The sequence below is a fragment of the Squalius cephalus genome (genome assembly GCF_949319135.1).
Source record: "Squalius cephalus genome assembly, chromosome: 15".
Classification (NCBI taxonomy): domain Eukaryota; kingdom Metazoa; phylum Chordata; class Actinopteri; order Cypriniformes; family Leuciscidae; genus Squalius; species Squalius cephalus.
The window spans coordinates 5,039,353-5,058,846 of record NC_137136.1 but is presented as its reverse complement, the minus strand read 5'-3'; the positions used below and the strand labels follow the sequence as shown (position 1 = coordinate 5,058,846).

The following is a 19,494-nucleotide window of genomic DNA, read 5'->3' as shown; positions in this document are numbered from 1 at the left end:
ACGTGCATCTAGGCCAGATGGGTTGCAAGGCCATAGTTGTGTTCAGAATAGCATACTGCTATAGTTGCCTATATATATTGAGTACTATGTAAACATTTGCAACCTTCCATTGCAATTTTGGCATTTCTGTTTTGATTCACATACAAAAGTTAAAATTCCTTTAGTTTTCTACATTAGTTAACATGAACTAATGAAGAAGAAGAATTCTAAAGCATTTATTAATCTTAGTTAATGTTCATTTCAACATTTACTCATCAATTATTAAGGTCAGTTGTTTGTATCTGTAAATGTTATTTAATGGACGTGAGCTGACGGTACCTAACAATGAACAGTTGTGTTTTTACCAAACATAAACAAAGATTAATACAAAATTTAGCAAATGTATTGCTCATGGTTAATGTTAATTAATGCATGTTAATGTGGTGTAACCATTAAAACATTTTTTTTTTTTACCCAAAATGATATGTGTGTAGTAAGTTGTAGTAGTATGTAACACAATCCACATTGCTGTAGTGTAAGAAATGTGTCTTGCTTTACTGGAATAATCTAGAACACATCCCAACCCCAAATCCCCTCATATATTGGCCAGTATCCTGTTAGAAAAATGCACTTGTGCTCCACTTTTTACACTGTGAGAATAGTACAGTTAACCGTGCCATTAATCGTATGGCAACCCAGACGTCACACTACAATATGGATGAATGCAATGATTGGAGAGGATGTTTCTCCGTGATACAAGCCACACCTGCTCTTATACTGCTGTGATTTAATGCAGGAAGCCCTGGGTTTGTCTTTACACAGATTTGTACATGGGAAGAAATTATAAGACCTATTTTTAAGACAATATTTTTTGCACCGTGACAGTTAAGTGCATACACCCTAAATTCTCATTACCGTAATACTTTTTATTCCCAAGGTTTTTTTTTATTACATTTTCTGCAGACATATAAAAGGTACTCCAACATTTACAAAATGAGACAAGGTGTCTGAAACCATAATACTTTGTATCGTATTGTTACTCTGTAAAGCAAAACAAGAAGAAAAAAAAATGTAATCATGGCAGTATTTGTTGTACTGCTTTTTCTTAATTTTTTCTAACAAAAAGAAAAACCAGTAAGACTTAAAGCCTTTAGGTATAATGCATTATGAAGGTTATAATGCATGCCATCTTTTTCATAAATAATTGTAACCAAAGTTGACATGCATATTATAATACAGCATTTGCAGATTCCTTGTGGCATCTGAGATTGTATGTTTGTCATGTGTTTTAAAGCATTATACTCTAAAGGCGTAACATAAGTATTATAATGTATTATAATTATGGTTACAATTATTCATGAGATCATACAATGCATTATAAGGTGCATTACAAGGCATAATTAATGTATTAAAATATTTTTATAATGCAACACATGAAGGCTTTAAGTAAAGTGTTACTGAAAAAAAAACTATTATATTATATTATATTATATTATATTAAATTGTATTAAATTATATTATATTATATTATATTATATTATTTTATATTATATTATATTATAGTATGTATGTATAATGTGATACATATTATTTATATATGATAATAATATTATAACCTAATGAGAACCACTACGGCGCCGACGTCACGATGACGTCACCGCGCAGACTGTGATGGCGGATGTTCCCGAGATCGACACGATGAAACACTTCCACGGAGGTTTCGAGAAAATCGACAAAGAAATGAGCCGTTATCCGCACTGCATCGTCTGGACACCGATTCCGGTTCTGACGTGAGTATCGACCGGAGATGTTCTGACGGATCACGTGCGGAACACCAACACATTCTGACAGTAAACGCGCCTGAGTCTGTCAATATTTCTGTCAGCGCTTTCTGTCATATCGTCTCGACTGAGCTCCTATAATCCTCACACACACACACACACACACACACACACACATCTATGGAACCCCATTTCCAACACAAACGAAACAAAATCATGCTTTTGTAAAAGTAAATCACATTCATGCTTCGTTTAAAAAGTCGAAATTATTATGACATATACTAAATCAAAAGTATGACTTAAAAGTCATAATTATGACATTAAAAAGTGAAAATGATGTCATGAAAGTTGAAATTCTGAAGTAAAAAGTCGTAATTATGGCATAAAACAGTCAAAAATATGACCTAAAATGTTATAGAAAGCACAATTTCGACTTTTTACTTCAGAATTTCGACACTTAAAAAGCAGCAATTATTAAAAATTTCGGCACATAAAAAGCCGTTATTATGACATAAAACAGTCAAATACATGACCTAAAATGTAATAGAAAGCACAATATCGACTTTTTAAACTCAATTATGACTCGGTATGTCATAATCTGGACTTTTATTATCTCATCATGATTTAGTCTGTCATTAAAAAGTAAAAATTATTAGTAAGTCATAATTTGGACTTTTTGAATCATAATTATGACATTTTATGCTAATTGTGATTTACCATAGCATGATTTTCTTTTTTCTTATGTCGCGGAAATGGGCTTCCATACATATCTGTATTTTATTAGAGAAACATACTAAAAAGCTGCAAATATGAGGAGGATTTCTGTGTTGATGTGTTTTTTTGTTTTATCTCTGCAGCTGGTTTCTGCCATTCATTGGACACATGGGCATCTGCACATCCACCGGTGTGATCAGGGATTTTGCTGGTCCTTACTTCGTATCAGTGAGTTTATTTCTGATGATTGCGCTGACTTTAGCATGACTGCACTGATGCACTAACTACTTTCATTTATATTTTTATACAGGAGGACAACATGGCGTTTGGAAAACCAACAAAGTGAGTTTAAAACCCTAGTGAATGTGATAGAGAAGAATATCATCAGAATTATCATCTGCACATATGAGACTTAAACATTGGAAAGATTTGGTCCTTACATCAAAAATATTTTCTCACTAAGCATAATCGTTCAAACTAATAATACATTTTACCCATGGTTCGAATTACGTGTGAGCCAGTGGGAGCTGAGCTCCCATAGAGAGAGGGTGAGCTCCCATGAAAGCAGTAAAATCATACACCTGTGGGGGTCTCTAAAAATCATCAGCACCATTATTTTAAATTACAAATAAAGCACCTTTTCCTTCAGACTACTGTAGCATGACTTAAAAGATAGGACAAGATGCCAAACACATGAATCTCACGGGATCGTCATCACACTACATCCTTATGCTTAAAACAAGTGATCAAAGTGCTTGTTGCCGCTGCGATCAGTGGCGCGGATACTGTGTTTGTTTGTGGCTCGCGCACAGTCTTCACTCGGATGTGCGCTTCAATCCGTTGTGGAGACTCTCTATTCGTTCCAGTGAAATTACAAAACAAAATGCACGCAAATGTGTCTCTGCCTGATATACAACCACTGATAAACATAATCGGATTTGATTAAAAAAAAAAAATCCTATATGAGTATGGATTCGAACCCAGAACCTCTGACACGCTTGGCAAAAGTTCTACCACTGGACCACTTAAGTACATGCTTAAATCTGTCGGATCTATTTATTTAACAATTTAACAACATATTAGACCTCATTAAACGACAAATTAAACCAAATGTACTATTTAAATTGAATTGTGTTACCAACGCTTTTTTTAAAATTAAATTTGTATTATATTTACAAATTTTTATATTTTTATATTACATTATTAAGCTTCGCTGCGCCTGCTCATAGGCTACTTTTTTTTTTTTTTTAAAGAGACCCCCACAAAGATGAAATCATAATTCGAACCCTGATTTTACCCTGTCAAACTATAAACAGGGCTTGACATTAACACCAGCTGACCTGCCAAATGTGGGTGTATTTCAGCGGTAGCGTGTAACACAAGTCACTCCTACTACTAGCCACTCTGGCAGGTTGAATTTTATACATAATACAGTTTTCAATAGTGGTCTATTAAAAAGGTATCTGAAATAATAAACTAAAATGCAATGTAGTGCCGTCGATTTTTTAAGTGAACAGTTGGGAAAGAAAACGCATGTGTAACAGTATAATGGATCAGTGCATCAGGTCTTAAAGTGACAGAAGCCTAATATTCCTGCTGCCAAATGAGATAATATTAAAAATATCTATATGGTAGTTTTTCCCCATGGTATCAATCGTGGCCAGTGAAAATACTGAGTGGCTAGTAAAACCACTAGCCACAGTGGCTGGTGAGCAAAAAGCTTAATGTTAAGCCCTGACTATAAACTATAATGGATACAAGATATTCATTTGGATACATTTAAAATTAAAATTTGGATTTAATGCTTGTTGTTTCAGGTACTGGAAGCTGGATAAGAATAAAGTGTACGGCGGTGGAGCAAACGCCTGGGATATGGCCGTGCACGAGGCGTCTGAGGAATACAAAACTAGAATGGTCAGATCTCTACTGTAATATTTTCTTGTTTTGTTGTGAATGACGTCATTTGACATCTGATTTTATGGTGAAATGTGAATTATTTTCATGATATTCACCTATTTACACAATGCATATATTGTGAAATGTATATACATTCAACAATTTACCATATATTTTATTGTAATTTTAATATGTTTATTAATAAGGCTTAAATATGACAAAGAAAATATAATAAAAATTATTATTATTATAAAATTGTATTTGTCTAATAAATCTATATATTTATTTGTATGTTCTATTTTGATAGTCTTAACAAAAGTTTGATTAAAAACCTTAATTTTGCAACCCAATTATATTACACAAACATAGCGACTTCCTAATATCTCTATAACTGACATTCTTTTCTGTTTTGCTTGTTTGTGACGTCCTCACCGCATTGCAGCACAATCTGTGTTGTGATAACTGCCACTCTCACGTGGCCATGGCTCTGAACCTCATGCGCTACGACAACTGCTCCTCGTGGAACATGGTCAAACTCTGCTTACTGTCCTTCATCCACAGCAAACATGTCAGGTGAGATGCCGGGTTTTAGAAAATGTAAATCTATTTTCTAAAAGCATGTTATTGATCTTATTGTGGACTTTTGTGTGGGTTTTTTTGACCCTGGAAATGTTTAATCAGAATATCATCATAACTAGATCTTCCAGTGAAAGGACAGACTTCTCTCTATTGACGTATGCTGGTCTTCTCCAATCATTTAGTCTGCTTAAACTCCGCCCCTTTTTTTACAATCCACTGCAAGCTCGCATTCAGATCTGCCTGCACTTTTGAGTGCCACGCCCACATTTCAACATCCAATCAATGACCAATGCCTACATCACAATACAGAAGAAAAGATCTGTCTCTACTCCCGGTTTATCACAACTTTCATTTATATAATGATAAAAAATACACATTGTCTAATTATTATTTCTTCCTGACAAAAGTGAGTGACTAATGCTTCTGAAAAGATTAGCTGTGCTATTTAAAACAGCGTTGTACTGATGAAGAGATGCTGGTGAGATTACAGTGGCTGTTCTAAAAGCTTAGTCGCTGTTTATATCCTTCTGTGGGACTAAACTGTTTTTTTCTGGTTTTGCCATTTCTGTTAATGGCCGGTGACTTAAGAAATTCAATAATCAATATTATTGAATTATTATATTATTATAATTCTTTTTTTACCAGCAATGAAACATACATTAATCCTTATTAAAGTTACACAAGTTATTCAGTCTAGAGCAGTGAGTGATTTTTCTTTGTCTTTTGTTGTTTGATTAACATTAAAAAACACAGACTGCAGCAGGAATATTAGGCTGCTGTCGCTTTAAGAGCGAATGCACGGATTCAATATACTGAAACACATTCATTTTCTTGCTCAACTGTTTATGTTCACTTAAGACATAACTGACTATGTATATGAGGGTGCTTGCCAAGAAGATGGGCATTTTGACATAATTTTGTTTGAACATGTCTATTCAAGCGCAAGAAGACGTGAACGAGAGCTCAATTCAGTAGCGCACGCTATCTGAGGCACAGCTTTCTGAGCGCGCACTACGGATGTTTAAACTTTCCACACAGCACACGAGTAACGAATTGAGTTGCTTTTAGCGTCTTCTTGCGCTTGAATATTTAAATTAGCTGCAGGCAAGGCTTAAATATTGTGGCGATGCAGCACTGGCCAATCAACTGTCCCGAGTATCATTTCACGTTCATGTTCTCACAATATTGCATTGTTAGAATTCATTAAAATGTTACCGGCCAACTGGCAATTGACACTATCTACTAATATAATATACTCTATACTAATATACTCACTAACGTCAGTTTTTACTCGCATTTGGCACTTGGTAAGTGTTCATTTTAGGCCATGGTGCGATACATAAGAAGTAAATTGCACTTCTAAAACAAAACTGCAAGGGACACACAATTGATTGTGATAGTTGGATGTTAGCATGCTTTTAAGTTAAATATACTCAAACATATTACTCATGTAAAAGCAATGAATTCCCACATTGCATCTACAGTGTTGGGTTTGATTGTTTCAATAAATTCTGATTGCCTTCTCTGTGAAGGATCCATACAATACTGCCTTAGAATTTAGAAGTCAGTGTGTCCTTACCTTTGACTGAATGATTTATCGCGGTCGGCCACCGTGTTTCCCCTTATATGTCACCAGTCTTCCACCTGGGACTCTCAGTGTTGTGATGTAGAGGACACCAGGACACACAAAATAAGGGTTTCTGGGGGAGAGAGAGGTGCATTGTAAGCTTCTGCGTGAGACTATTCTCAAAAATGAAAATTCTGCCATTGTTTTCTCACCCTCGTGTCACGCTTTGACATTCTGCCTTAGATATGGATTTGGGATGACATGAGGGAGAGTAAATGATGACATAATTTACATTTTTGGTTAAACTAAACCCTCTAATGCTGTGTTTCTCTAAAAGGGTGATGTTTTTATCTACATGAGTCAAGTCACCTTTATATAACGCTGTGTACAATACAGATTTTTAAGCAGCTTCACAGTAATAAACAGGAAAATATCCTTCAATGATGCAAAATTCATAGTCTGCTGTAAAGCAGCTCTACAGAAGTAGTGATATTTTTCAGCTTAATTCAGTTCAATGTCGATTCAATTCAGTTCAATAACTATTGATGTTGAAAGGTTCGTCAATTCAGCTACTGTATGAAGCAGCTCAACAGAACACAATAGTGTCTGATAGTTTCAGTGCAGTCAAATTGACAATATTGCTGAATATTAAGTGCATTTTAATATTAAGTGTCTTTAAAATCAAGCCAAGGGTGACATGATGCTAAAATGGCTCGTTTGAATGTCTCTTTTCCTTGTTGTCCTGTAGCTTTGTGGGGTTCCTGAAGACCTGGCTGCCTTTCCTGATGATTTGTGGGGTCATAGTCACCATCGCCCTTGCTGTCAACCTGCGATGACGGAGGTTGGATGACAGGAACATCAAACACGGAGAGAGATGTTGAACGGTCGCACAGGGCACCTCAGGATCATTATGAGCCACGGCTACAAGAAGCAAATCTGAACTTTAATCATGCGTCTGTACAACATTACATTGCTTCTGTTCGGAGATTCAGTCTGGCTGGTTGGGAATACAGAGACCTCTTTGCATCTAGTGACACGCAGACTATTAGTGACATTGTAAATAAGTGAATTACAGGGACCTTTTCCATTACTGCTTACATAAGCTTTTGCATTTGATATATTTGTAAGATAATCACATACATTGATGGGTCTAAATGAAACAAGACAACAATTTCCCGTCAAGACTGTTGTGAAAAGAGACTCCACAACCTATAATGAGGAAGGTTATTAGAATTAAGATCTAAGCATATGACTTCTCGTCATTTTATTTTGCCTCATTCTTAGAACTATTTGAATTTTGTGGTGCATCAAAAATATGCACACTTTCATCAGTTATTTTAAGTGATCCAGGATGTTTACATTATTTTATTCTAATGGGAGTTTGTATATTTGGTCCATTCCTTATGCTTTTTATGTTTTCATTTATATTATATGACCAAATACAAATGTAAATCCATAATGTTTGTCCTCGTTTTTATACAATGACCTCAAAAGGTATTTTGAAACTTAAAATACACTTATCAAAATATAAAGGCAAGGGTCAATTGTTGTAAAGAAAGAGAGCAAGTACATGTTTGCTAAAAATGTCCAAACAATACATCTAGTGCTGGATCTTTTCTCTTCAATACAGGGTCTTTTGTCTTCATGATGTTTAAAGTGTTTTTACTGAATATATGAAGTAATTTCTTCTCAAATAGGGGACTCACAGGTGTAGAGAATCACATGAACTATTAACATGATCCACTAACCACAAACAAACACTGACTCTTCATCTTCAGCACTATCTATTATTTTAGCATTTCAAAGTCAACAAACTTTTTTTCTTTCAAATGCTTTGGGTGTGCATCTGCTATTTATGTGGGAATTTAATGTATGACAAAGGACAGAAAGAAATCAGTGCAATTAATTTACATAATCAGAAAGAAAACACTGCTCTACAAATGTTATGGTCACAGTATACTATCCTCAGTACTCTGAATGGATGGATGTGTAGATGCAGCTCCCCCCACCCGCTTATATAGCCACGATCAGGAGGTGTTTCTAGGTAAAGTAATGAGTTAGTAATGATCTCCTAGAGTGAGGAGGACTCAGTCAGTCCAGCTGTGTGTGTTGTTGTACTACAGCATGTGCACTTACACTGAAGAGCGCAGCCCGTGCAGACGGTGATCAGATGCTCCGGTCTGCGAGTGTGAGAGTTTGGATGATGCTGACGCTTGTCTGCGCGATGCTGTGCGTCTCCTCATCCGTCGCGTTGTGTCCGTCGCGCTGCGAGTGTTCTGATGTTGAACATACGGTGCGCTGCGCGTCTGCCGCGCTGTTCCGAGTCCCCGCGGCGATCCCGAGCGACACGATCAGCCTGATCATCACTGGAAACACGATTCACAGACTCGAGCACAGCGCGTTCAACGGACTGCAGAACGTCACACACCTGAACCTGAGGAATAATGGGTAAGAAAAGATATGGTCAGTAAATAAATAAATAATAAAAATCTATCTATCTATCTATCTGTCTGTCTATCTGTCTATCTGTCTATGTATCTATCTATCTATCTATCTATCTATCTATCTATCTATCTATCTATCTATCTATCTGTCTGTCTGTCTGTCAATCAATCTGTCTGTGTATCTATCTATCTATCTATCTATCTGTCTGTCTATCTATCTATCTATCTGTCTGTCTATCTATCTATCTATCTGTCTGTCTATCTGTCTGTGTATCTATCTATCTATCTGTCAATTGATCTATCTGTCTATCTATCTATCTATCTGTCTGTCAATCAATCTGTCTGTGTATCTATCTATCATCTATCTGTCTGTCTGTCTATCTATCATTTATCTATCTGTCGACTGATCTGCCTATCTATATATCTATAATCTATCTATCTATCTATCTATCTATCTGTCAATTGATCTATTTGTCTATGTATCTTTCTGTCTGTCAATCAATCTGTCTGTCTGTCTGTGTATCTATCTATCATCTATCTGTCAATTGATCTATCTGTCTATGTATCTATCTATCTGTCTGTCAATCAATCTGTCTATCTATCTATCTGTCTGTCTGTCTGTCTATCTATCATCTGTCGACTGATCTATAATCTATCGATCTATCTGTCGATTGATCTATCTATGTATCTATCTGTCTGTCAATCAATCTGTCTGTGTATCAATCTATCTATCTATCTATCTATCTATCTATCTATCTATCTATCTATCTATCTATCTATCTATCTATCTATCTATTCTGAAAGTATAGATTTAGTCGTGCTCTTTCATTTTTGTACATTCCACCATTTAGAATCCTCTAAAAATCATTTAAAAAAATGTAAAATCCATTAAAAAACATTTTCCATTCTTTGTCAGCATTATGGAGGTTGGATCGCATGCGTTCTCCTCGCTGCACATGCTGCGTTCTCTAATCCTGAACAACAACCCGCTGGTGCTCATCCACCCAGAGGCGTTCTCCGTGCCTGGAAGCCCCCTGCAGGAGCTCAGCCTTCGCTCGTCCCTCTACAACTACACATCTCTGACTGACCTCATCACTGCCCTGCGCTGGGGCGAGCTCACAAATCTGCTGCGCCTTGACCTGTCGGACAACCGCCTCGTCTTCTTACCCCCGGGGATGTTCTCTCCTCTGCCAAACCTGCAGCATCTCCATCTGAACAACAACTCTCTGGTGGCCGTCTACAACAGCACTTTCTCTGGTATTGAACAACTTTTGGAGCTGGACTTGAGCAGAAATGCATTCAGAACTATCAGCGACGAGGGTCTTCACGAGTTGGAGCGACTCGGTCGGGTCCGTCTGATGTTGGGTCAGAATCCTTACGTGTGCACGTGTGAAGCACAAGAGTTTGTGAACTGGCTAAACAGTTCAAAGGTCAGGGTGGGCGATGCAGACAGGCTGTATTGCGAATATCCCACAGCGCTGCGTGAAGTGTCTTTGCGGGTTCTCACTGCACAGGCATTGGGGTGTTACGGTAAACCGCACGAAGAGATTACAGACTTGTCCCTACATACTTCCTACGTGTTCCTTGGATTAGTGCTGGGATTCGTCGGCATGGTCTTTCTATTCGTCGTCTACCTCAACAGAAATGGCATCAAGAAATGGATCACAGACATACATGAAGCATGCCAAAATGTGCTGGAGGGGTATCATTATCGTTACGAAATTGACTCTGACCCACGACTGGGGCATGTTCCAAACATTCGGCAGGGTCAGCCGCGAATGGACCCACATTTGGGGCACATCCCTTCTGACTCCCGTATCACACAGATTCCATCGGATGTGACACTATAACTGGACAACAAACTGCACAATTAACCCATTTTTAATAGAAAAATATTGCAGTCAGTAGCAAAGTGGACTTTTTTTCTAAATAGACCAAATCAAGGAAAATCATGTCATTGAGACTAGTGGTCAGCAGATACCAAGTAGAGAGATGGCTGACTGATGGCTTATGTTATTCCCATATATGCATGATGTAGGCTAATACAATATACATTAGATTGGACAACATCCATATGAGTCAACGCAATTTTTGGTCTGTTTATCACAAGGAGAAATTGCAAAAGCATATACTTTATCTACTGTGTCAATGTGTAGGATTACAGTAGAATTAACCAACATGGACTAAAAGCCACAAAACCCTAAATGTACATCTGGTTACCGTGATTTTGCCAAGTAAGACATGTTCCTGGATCAAAATACTTTGTTAATCCTGGAACAACAATCAGAGGGAAATGATAGCTGAATAACACTGATGTAGAAGCACCTAACCCTGGTTGTAAGCCTAAACTTGACATAAACTGTAAACTTGTCCTTCAAATCTGATTGGTTGATTGGAATGTTGTTCCAGGATCAACAAAGATGTCGATCCAGAAACATGTTGTACTTGGTGAAATCACGTTCACCATGTACATGCTGGAATTATACTATTTTTTTTTTTTACTATTTATTTACTATATCTGAAAAAATGAATTGATGAGCTCAAAACATCATCTGAATTATCAGTCTATTGTTGTCTTGCCAAACTTTCTGGGGTTTATAAAAGGAGATCTGAAGACGCACTGAATGACTTCTCATGTGCATCTAACCCTATCTGACTGAATTATACTCTCCATTATATTTCATAACCTATTCAGCAGATTGAAACGCTGCTCTCCATCACATTAGTTGGTGCGGCCCACAGCATTCGCTGCTACAGATTGTGTCCTCAATATTTCGCTACGGTTGAGGAAAGGAGGGAAATGAAAGGGTGTATTGGGGGAAATGGGGCACAATGAAGGATTTGGAGTCTAATGTTCCCTGCGAGCACATAGTGAATCTCTCCATGCGCATGTGTGCTTGCTAGAGCCTAGAACTAATGACTGCAATTGATCAAGACCAGACAGCCCATATTAATCTGTGTCTACACTTTTGGCAAAGCAGTATTTTACAGCATGTTTGGGGGGGGGGGAAACACATCTGGTGTGTGTGCATACACAGTTATGTAGCATAACATTAAAACGTTGTCCACTCAAAGGAAACTAAAATGTTGATGTTGTTATGTGAAGCAATGTCAATGAATCTGTAGTGTAGGAATGTCTGCATTTATATAATTTTTTTTAGAGCATTTATTAATATGCATCATTCCACAGAGAATATTTATACTTATAAATGTACATTCTATTTGGAGTTCCCTCTGCTTTTGACCCATGAATTTCCATGACATTTTCAGTTATTCATGAGTATTTTATAATGATTTTTAAAAAATCATCTTCTCAAGAGGAAATACTTCACACTGAGCATAACCAGAAACTCAAACTTTCTATTACTTTTTAAGATCTCTATTTGTTTCAAGACTTTTTTAGATTTGGGAATTTCAGTATTTCAGAATTTCAATGACTGTGGGAATTATTTCTTTCAGGACCTGTTTCAACCCTCAGGAACACATTTTCTATTTCTTTTCTAATATTGTTGAAATTGCATGTATATTTTTTATTTATTGAATATTTTATTTATTTTTTATTTTATGAATAGACTGTTACTCATATTTAACATTAGATAAGCACTGCATGTCCCTTATGCAAATAATGGATATTAGATCAAGAGAACTTCTTAGAAATTGACCTGTTACAAATGTATTTTTGAGTTTGGTGCAAGACAAATACCTCCGAATTTTTTATTTGGAGCTATAGTCAAGAATGAATGACACTTGTAATATCATGAAGTGAATGTTTGAATTAATTTTCTCTTATAAGAACATACACAAATTAACCAAGAACATACTTTTTCCACACTATAGGCTATGTATAAACGCTGACAATATTATAGTCAGGTTTATACTTGATTAAAAGGAAAGCAAAAGTCAAGGAACAAAAGGTATTTAGGAGGTTTAAGCAACATCCGTTTAAAGGCCTGACGTCACTGCTTACCTGTAAGTGGGCGTTGGATTTACCTGTAGCCGCAGGTAAAATACGGCACGGCGGGGCGAAGGAACGAATCTTACCGATCAAAGCTTTAGTATGACCAGAATCTGAAAGCGCGTGTTGCGCGACGAAATCGAAACGTTTGACCCATTTTCAGTCAATGAATCAAAACAAAGCTCGCTGAAGTGGAAGTTTTAAGGAGTCAAAGGGAACATATTTCACACTCGGCTACTTCCGCGATCTTGAACGACTAGAAGTTGCGTTCAAAACAATTGAGGATTTCATCCGAGCCTATGCGGTAAGTGTCTGACACTTTGACAAACCATCTGCTCTGCGAACGACGCGAAGCGACTCACTAGAACGCTCGCAATCAATGGAACCTGGTGGACGCGTTCTAGTTTGCCGCTTGCAGTGATATAAAGGATATATCAAATGATGATAGCCATGCATATTTCTGTGTTGATAAATATTGTTCTTTTACTGCCATGGCATAAGAGAACAGTTAGTTACACTGAAGACTAAACAATGAAGCATTTCATATTGTACTTGACAGACAAACTGTATTTTGTCAATAAAGGCAGTACATATATTCCATCTGTTAAAATACTCCAAATAAAGTGTTTGTGACTGGCCAGAGCATACTTACAGGCCTGCTTTACATCCGACTTAACTCTATGTTCACTGATAATGGCCAGAAGCGAATAAGCAGAAATGTCTATACATTCCATTCCCATCCATTTGATAGATCATCTGTCAAAGGTTAATGGCAAATGAGAATACTTATCATCTATATCTGGAATTTTTTTGAACTGGCATGTCGCTTTCTGAGAATCGGTGACCATATTCATAAAAAACACATCACTCTTGACAAAGAACGCAAACCTCAAGGCAAACACTGACTATGAAAGGTGAAGTCACAAGGGAGTGTATTTAAAAACACATGTTAAAATGAATAACTTGATTATCGAGTAATTCCTGCCCACCAAAGAAAACCCTCTTTTCTAAATGTAAACATGCTAAGCAAGAGCTACATAAGATGCAGCTCAATATTAGCTTTTTTTCATGTGTAACCTTAATATCTTGATATGGTTGTGCTGATATAACAGCTCTGAACCATGTTCACATTTTCCAGGCTTGTATTAATAAACAACCATTCTATGGTATCTAGATACAGATCAGTTTGCTGTTCACATGTTTGGAATGCCTTTTAACTCTTAGTTGTAGACACAGACACATAGGCTACGCATAGACACAGTATGAACATGTCCACTGCGTGGTAGTTTGACGCATATGGCCAATTGTATATTTTTCAATATAATTTAGAGATTGGTTTATAATTTAGAAAGTATTTTCTTTCATTATTTGATTTCACCATTACACGGTTGTTGAATTTCTGTTATATCTCCAGGGTTGAGGAAGTAAAATTGTGCAATGACCATAGAATGAAGAGTTCAAGGCCTGTTTAACACTTTTATGTTTATGTATATTCACTTAATAACATTTGTCATGTTCCTTTGAAGTCATTGTTAACAGTGATTTTTTTGTTGTTGTCGTTTCTGCTTTGAACATATCTTTTAAATACTGTATAACAAGGCTTGTTTCACATATCTTTCATCTAAAGAGAGTAACTGTAACAGCATACACAATTATTAATTTGTTCAGCCATAAATGACAAAAAATGGTTAGGCTATTAAAAACCTGATTGAGAACTACAAACTTAATGGTCATGAAATGTACTTCAAGTGAGGAGAAAGACCACATTAATATAGAAGTCGTAATTAAATGGGCAAATCTGAAAATGTCGTAAATCTGAAGTGATGTCGTAAACTGCTTAAATTGCCTGGATTCAAATTGATTTTCTGATTAATAAGTGCTTTTCGCTGGACATGCATGTTTTTTAAGTCGCAAAAGATGTTGATAATGCTGTATTTTAATCATGCATGCAATGTTGGGCTCAAAAATGGGCTCAGCTCATCTTTACATGCATTTTTTATGTGTGCAGTGTGAATTCTGCAACCTGATATTCTGCAACCTGATAATATTGTCTCTTTTTAAGTGAGATGTTTGAAACATGCCTAGGAATCAATGTTTTGTGAACTTTCTCAGCTCCGATAAATCTTGATGCATTAATGTCCACATTCCTGCAGGTCCTGAATGTGGTGAGTTATGCCTGGCCACAGCACAGGAACACATCACAAGACACGTCCTCATAGCTCAAGCCGTTCTAGGGCTGATGGCTACAGGCAAAACCGCACATACTCCAGGGACAGCAGCACGAGTCAAGAGACCTGCAAGGAGAACTACAGCGAGCAACCTCGTAGCATAGACTCGCAGTTCACCCGTAAAACCCATCCACACTACGCCAATGGACGAGGCTCGGAAACCCTGGGCTTTATACCAGGATCTGCAGACTCTTCTCAGGGTACTCAAGCCTGTGGCTCGTGTGCCTCCCTCGGCTGGAGTGGTTGCAAAGCTCTGCTGTGCTGCATTCTCACCTGTGGGCTTTATGGGTCACGCAAACCTTGCTTGCCACCCAATGAGAGCTGCACTGACCACACTTTAAAACCTGAGCCAGAACCCAGGAAGCCCAATGGATTGGCACTGACCAACCCCACGTGTGGTGTAACCTTTGAACCCAGCAAGCCGAAGCAGCTACCAAGCTCTGGTAGCTTCAGGTATGGCGACGTCTATCTTGCTGGCAAGAAGGTGGAGTACCCTGCCAACTCAGAGGCACATCCACGACGGACCAGGACGGCTGGGAAGGGTGACAACCAGCGGCCTATCAGTAATACCAGTATCTACTCTCGAGAGGATTTGGATCTAGATGACCTGGATGATGGCGGCACTGATATCGACTCGCTAATCACTAAAAAGCTCCTAGAACTTTATAAAATGCACCAGATTGAGCAGCTGGCAAAATGCACGTCTGATGTGTCCTTCTCTCGTAAAACCAATGAGATCAGCGATCTGATCAACAGCATTGCTCAGGACTACAACTTGGAGGAGCAGGAAGCGGAGTGTCGGCTTGTGCACGGTGTCATACGCATCAGCACCCGCAACAAGTCCTCAAAAGGTTACAAAAGCAAAGACTATAAATCGCATGATGCAATGCAGCATACTAACGGGAGGAGGGATGGAACGCTGCCCGACAGTGGGAATGAGACCATGACCTTTACATTTAGTGATGGTGAGTGATGGTAGTTCTGTTTGTAAGAGTGTCAGTAGGGAACGACGATGTTTGAATGTCTTTTGATGATATTTGTCTTTCCCTGCAGGGGATCCCGAGGTGCTAGTGTCAGAGTTGACACCGTCGGATGAGCTTGCCCGAAATATGAGAGGCCCCAGCGGGAAAAGTAAGCATCAACATTCTTCGTTCTCCTTATAATTTCTGTTCTAGTACGTTTGGGGCAATTTCTGTACATTTCATTCTGTACATAGTACATTTCTGTTCTAGTCCATGTTTAGGCCAATTCACATTGCACAGATATTGACCGAAGGCAACTGACACATTTAGCTTGTTTTGTCGGATCAATGTGTAACCCATGTCGGTTGTTGTTGTTTTTTTGTTGCCAATTGAACATGTTGAATCAGTGTTTTTTGGGTCTTGGAAAAGTCTGAAAAGTGACACTGTAATCTGGTGACTGTCGCCGTTTGTAGGCGACGTTGAATTAGCCTTTGGCTTGATGTGAAAAGATAATTTACTCCCAGCCCATGGTGCCATGTCAATCCTGCGTTGGGATATGAACATGGTGGAGTTGCACCCTGAGGATGGGGTATTCTTTTCTCAATGCCCTATTGTAATGGTTACATTTCTAAATGTCTCTCATTCTCTACTTTCAAATGGGCATTCCTGCCTTTGATCTTCACCCCTCCCCGCCAAGAATAATGTCCTCACCCACCCATCCATTCTCCATAAACTGTAGTTGCTGAGCCTAAAGCTTTTGACAGTGAACACTGAAGCTTCTCACCTCATTTTACAAAAGTTCTTGAGGGGTCTTAGCTCGCCTCCAAGCAGTTTATCCAGTATTCCTCCATATCGAATCACATCTACCATTCCACACAATAATGGTGGTGCTCTCATTCTGTAACATGTCTAGGGGTCTCACTTTTCTGCGGAATTGTTGCGCTATGGAATCTTTCTATGCAAAAGATGTGTAAAAAAAAACAAGTGCAGTGTCTCTTTACAAACTATACAAAACTATGTACTGAAAAATGTTTTTCCTTAAAATTGTAACTCAGTTCTATTGATTATTGAGAAAAGTGTCAGTCAATTGAGATGAAGGTGCCGTCACATTTAATGTTGCTCTGCAAAATTTTGTAGGCGAAAGAAAGTGGGACCAGATGTGACAAAATACCATGAAGTAGCCTAATAATGATGACGAAGTAAACATCCAAAGCAAGTGAATAAACAAAATGAAATCATTTTATAATATTGATGTGTAGTTTTATACAAAACTAATGTACTGGAGCTTTATACAAAACTAGAGTAAATAACTGCCAGAACGAGCGCCCGTCCATTGTGGATGTTTAATTTTGCTTTGTTGCGAAGTTACGAATCTCCCCCCACATAGAGGTCACTGCCAAATCAAGAGGCTTGCTATCGATCGACTCTGAATTCACGTATCAGAGTGCACCAAATTCGAACCCGATTACATTTTGCCACAGTAAGACCATCATTGTGCCGTGTCCCATTGAATCTACTGGATTTTGCATACTAAATTTCACCTAGCAACACTACATGTGACTGTACCTTAATTCAAAACATTTGTTGCATGCAGAGTTGCACTTAGCATGTTATACGCCAACTTCAAACCGCTTGTAAATATCAACATGTTCTTTTCCTTCACAGATTACTACTCAAGCTCGGCCACAGATTCATCAGGGGCTCCGCTATTGCGCTAACACGCCAGCTGTTCGCTCTCAATTACTACTGCCTTACTAGTGTTCTTCTACTGTCCTTGTGCTCCTCTTATATTTCAGTGAAAGCAGTTATTATGCTAAGGACAGTTTGTGTTTGTCTGAATGCCCCAAGACTGCTGATGTCCATTTAGGCACAGTTTCTGTCATCTTCCTACAGAGTGTAATGTTCAACAAAGGAGCCTGTTGCAAAATAAATGTTGCACTTGATGGTTCCCTTCTACCCTCGCCAGAAGCCATGCAGATAAATAGTTACATAATGGACAAGTTTCTTCACCAAAACACTGGCATCAAAGGGTATTTAAGTATTGGATCTAATTATACTTTCGGAGACAAGTCTGCTGTCGTCCTAAGTGGTGATGTATCTATTAATATGCCTGTATTGAGCACTGATTAATAGCAACAAAAAGACTTCAATCAGTTGCTGTTCATCGGACTGCTTTGCTCTGTTAGCCCGTCCTTCAATGTCACCTTAGATGAACAATTGTTCTTTGTTTAAACGATTTAATGCAATTTAATGTTGTTTTGAGACTGTTCACGGTCAGAGGATACACCCACATCTGTATGGTGGAGTTTTAAAATACCTTGTATAGATGTAGTTTTTTTGGTAACTTTTTTTATATTGAAATAAAAAGGGAATTTTCCCCTCATTTTTTGTATTTACTCATTGTTGTATTAATTTAAACTATATGCTCCGTTTTGTCTATTAAAGTGAGCTGTGTTGTTTTAGAAAACAAATCTAGTACTGTATCATGAATAACATATTTACACTCATACGTGTGAACCACAGAACATTTCTCTGTACAGCGTAGCATTTTTCTCGGAAGATTGCATTGGTGTACGCCTCCTCCCTCTGTTTCCCTCAGGTCACTTTGCTATGAACTTGTTTGGCTGGTTTGACAATAGAAAGGAAATAAAATCCTAGTGTTTGTTGGAGTTGTACTTTGCGGAGGAGGGGCAAACTCCAGAGAAAATTCCCCTTTCAACTGTCCTCTTTTTGACACTATGCTGCCTACTGTAAAAGAGATACTCTGATTTACTAGTCAAGCTACCTCTGTGATTTATGAAATACAGTTTTAAGGGTTAATGGGAAGAATTTACTAATTTTCTTTTTTTAACATGGAAGCTAAATATGTGTGCTAGCATTTTGTTGTATTGCTTTTGGATTTTAAAACATTTCATACCCCATTAATGGCATGACAAGAACACAGTGGAAAAATGTGTGATACACAATGACACAGCATGAACATCTTTCTTAGCTAGGCTAATTGTTTGGTCAGAATGGCAAAAGTTCAGATGTTTATGACTTAAAATCCAAAAAAACAATTTTATTTCCGAGATGAATGGATGGATGTCATAGTGAAAGACGTGATTGCAATGTAATGGTTCTATTTCTATAATGCATTGTTGCATGTACTATATTTTAAAAAAGTGGGCATAGGTAGTATTCCACATTGTATGTGTAGACATTTATGTGAAACAGCTTTTTTGTTTGTGTGGGCCTTAATCATCAAAAGAGGGCAGCATTGTACACATTATCATGACAGCGGAACCTGAACCTAGAGCCGCTAGGCACTGGGTGATTCGAGATAGTGTGTGTGTGTTGTCATAGGTTTTGTTTGGGAAATCTGTACATTGACTACTATTGTGTAGTTG

At 37.8% G+C, this 19,494-nt stretch overlaps 3 protein-coding genes across 3 annotated transcripts; all 3 read left to right on the top strand.

Annotated features, from left to right (window-relative positions):
* Window positions 1-1,624: 1,624 nt before the first annotated feature.
* tmem222a (transmembrane protein 222a) lies at window positions 1,625-7,544 on the top strand. Its single transcript, XM_079895153.1, has 6 exons — window positions 1,625-1,769; window positions 2,618-2,702; window positions 2,785-2,816; window positions 4,292-4,388; window positions 4,813-4,943; window positions 7,265-7,544. The coding sequence occupies exons 1-6, from the start codon at window positions 1,651-1,653 to the stop codon at window positions 7,350-7,352; spliced, it is 552 nt and encodes a 183-aa protein (XP_079751279.1). The 5' UTR covers window positions 1,625-1,650; the 3' UTR covers window positions 7,353-7,544.
* Window positions 7,545-8,686: 1,142 nt separating this feature from the next.
* On the top strand, window positions 8,687-11,236 carry tpbg1a (trophoblast glycoprotein 1a; the record flags this gene model as incomplete). The annotated part of the gene is made up of 2 exons (XM_079895146.1): window positions 8,687-8,964; window positions 9,877-11,236. The coding sequence occupies 2 exons, from the start codon at window positions 8,687-8,689 to the stop codon at window positions 10,808-10,810; spliced, it is 1,212 nt and encodes a 403-aa protein (XP_079751272.1). The 3' UTR covers window positions 10,811-11,236.
* A 1,702-nt stretch (window positions 11,237-12,938) lies between these two features.
* On the top strand, window positions 12,939-18,898 carry kdf1a (keratinocyte differentiation factor 1a). The gene is made up of 4 exons (XM_079895147.1): window positions 12,939-13,219; window positions 15,069-16,108; window positions 16,197-16,274; window positions 17,771-18,898. The coding sequence occupies exons 2-4, from the start codon at window positions 15,088-15,090 to the stop codon at window positions 17,821-17,823; spliced, it is 1,152 nt and encodes a 383-aa protein (XP_079751273.1). The 5' UTR covers window positions 12,939-13,219; window positions 15,069-15,087; the 3' UTR covers window positions 17,824-18,898.
* The last annotated feature ends 596 nt before the right edge of the window (window positions 18,899-19,494 follow it).

Excerpts from the sequence above, each read along its gene's own strand:
- tmem222a (XM_079895153.1), top strand. The coding sequence starts at position 1,651 with ATGGCGGATGTTCCCGAGATCGACACGATGAAACACTTCCACGGAGGT. Across the intron at positions 1,770-2,617 it reads ACACCGATTCCGGTTCTGAC|CTGGTTTCTGCCATTCATTG; the intron begins GTGAGTATCGAC and ends TTATCTCTGCAG. Across the intron at positions 2,703-2,784 it reads CTGGTCCTTACTTCGTATCA|GAGGACAACATGGCGTTTGG; the intron begins GTGAGTTTATTT and ends ATTTTTATACAG.
- kdf1a (XM_079895147.1), top strand. The coding sequence starts at position 15,088 with ATGCCTGGCCACAGCACAGGAACACATCACAAGACACGTCCTCATAGC. Across the intron at positions 16,109-16,196 it reads GACCTTTACATTTAGTGATG|GGGATCCCGAGGTGCTAGTG; the intron begins GTGAGTGATGGT and ends CTTTCCCTGCAG. Across the intron at positions 16,275-17,770 it reads GAGAGGCCCCAGCGGGAAAA|ATTACTACTCAAGCTCGGCC; the intron begins GTAAGCATCAAC and ends TTTCCTTCACAG.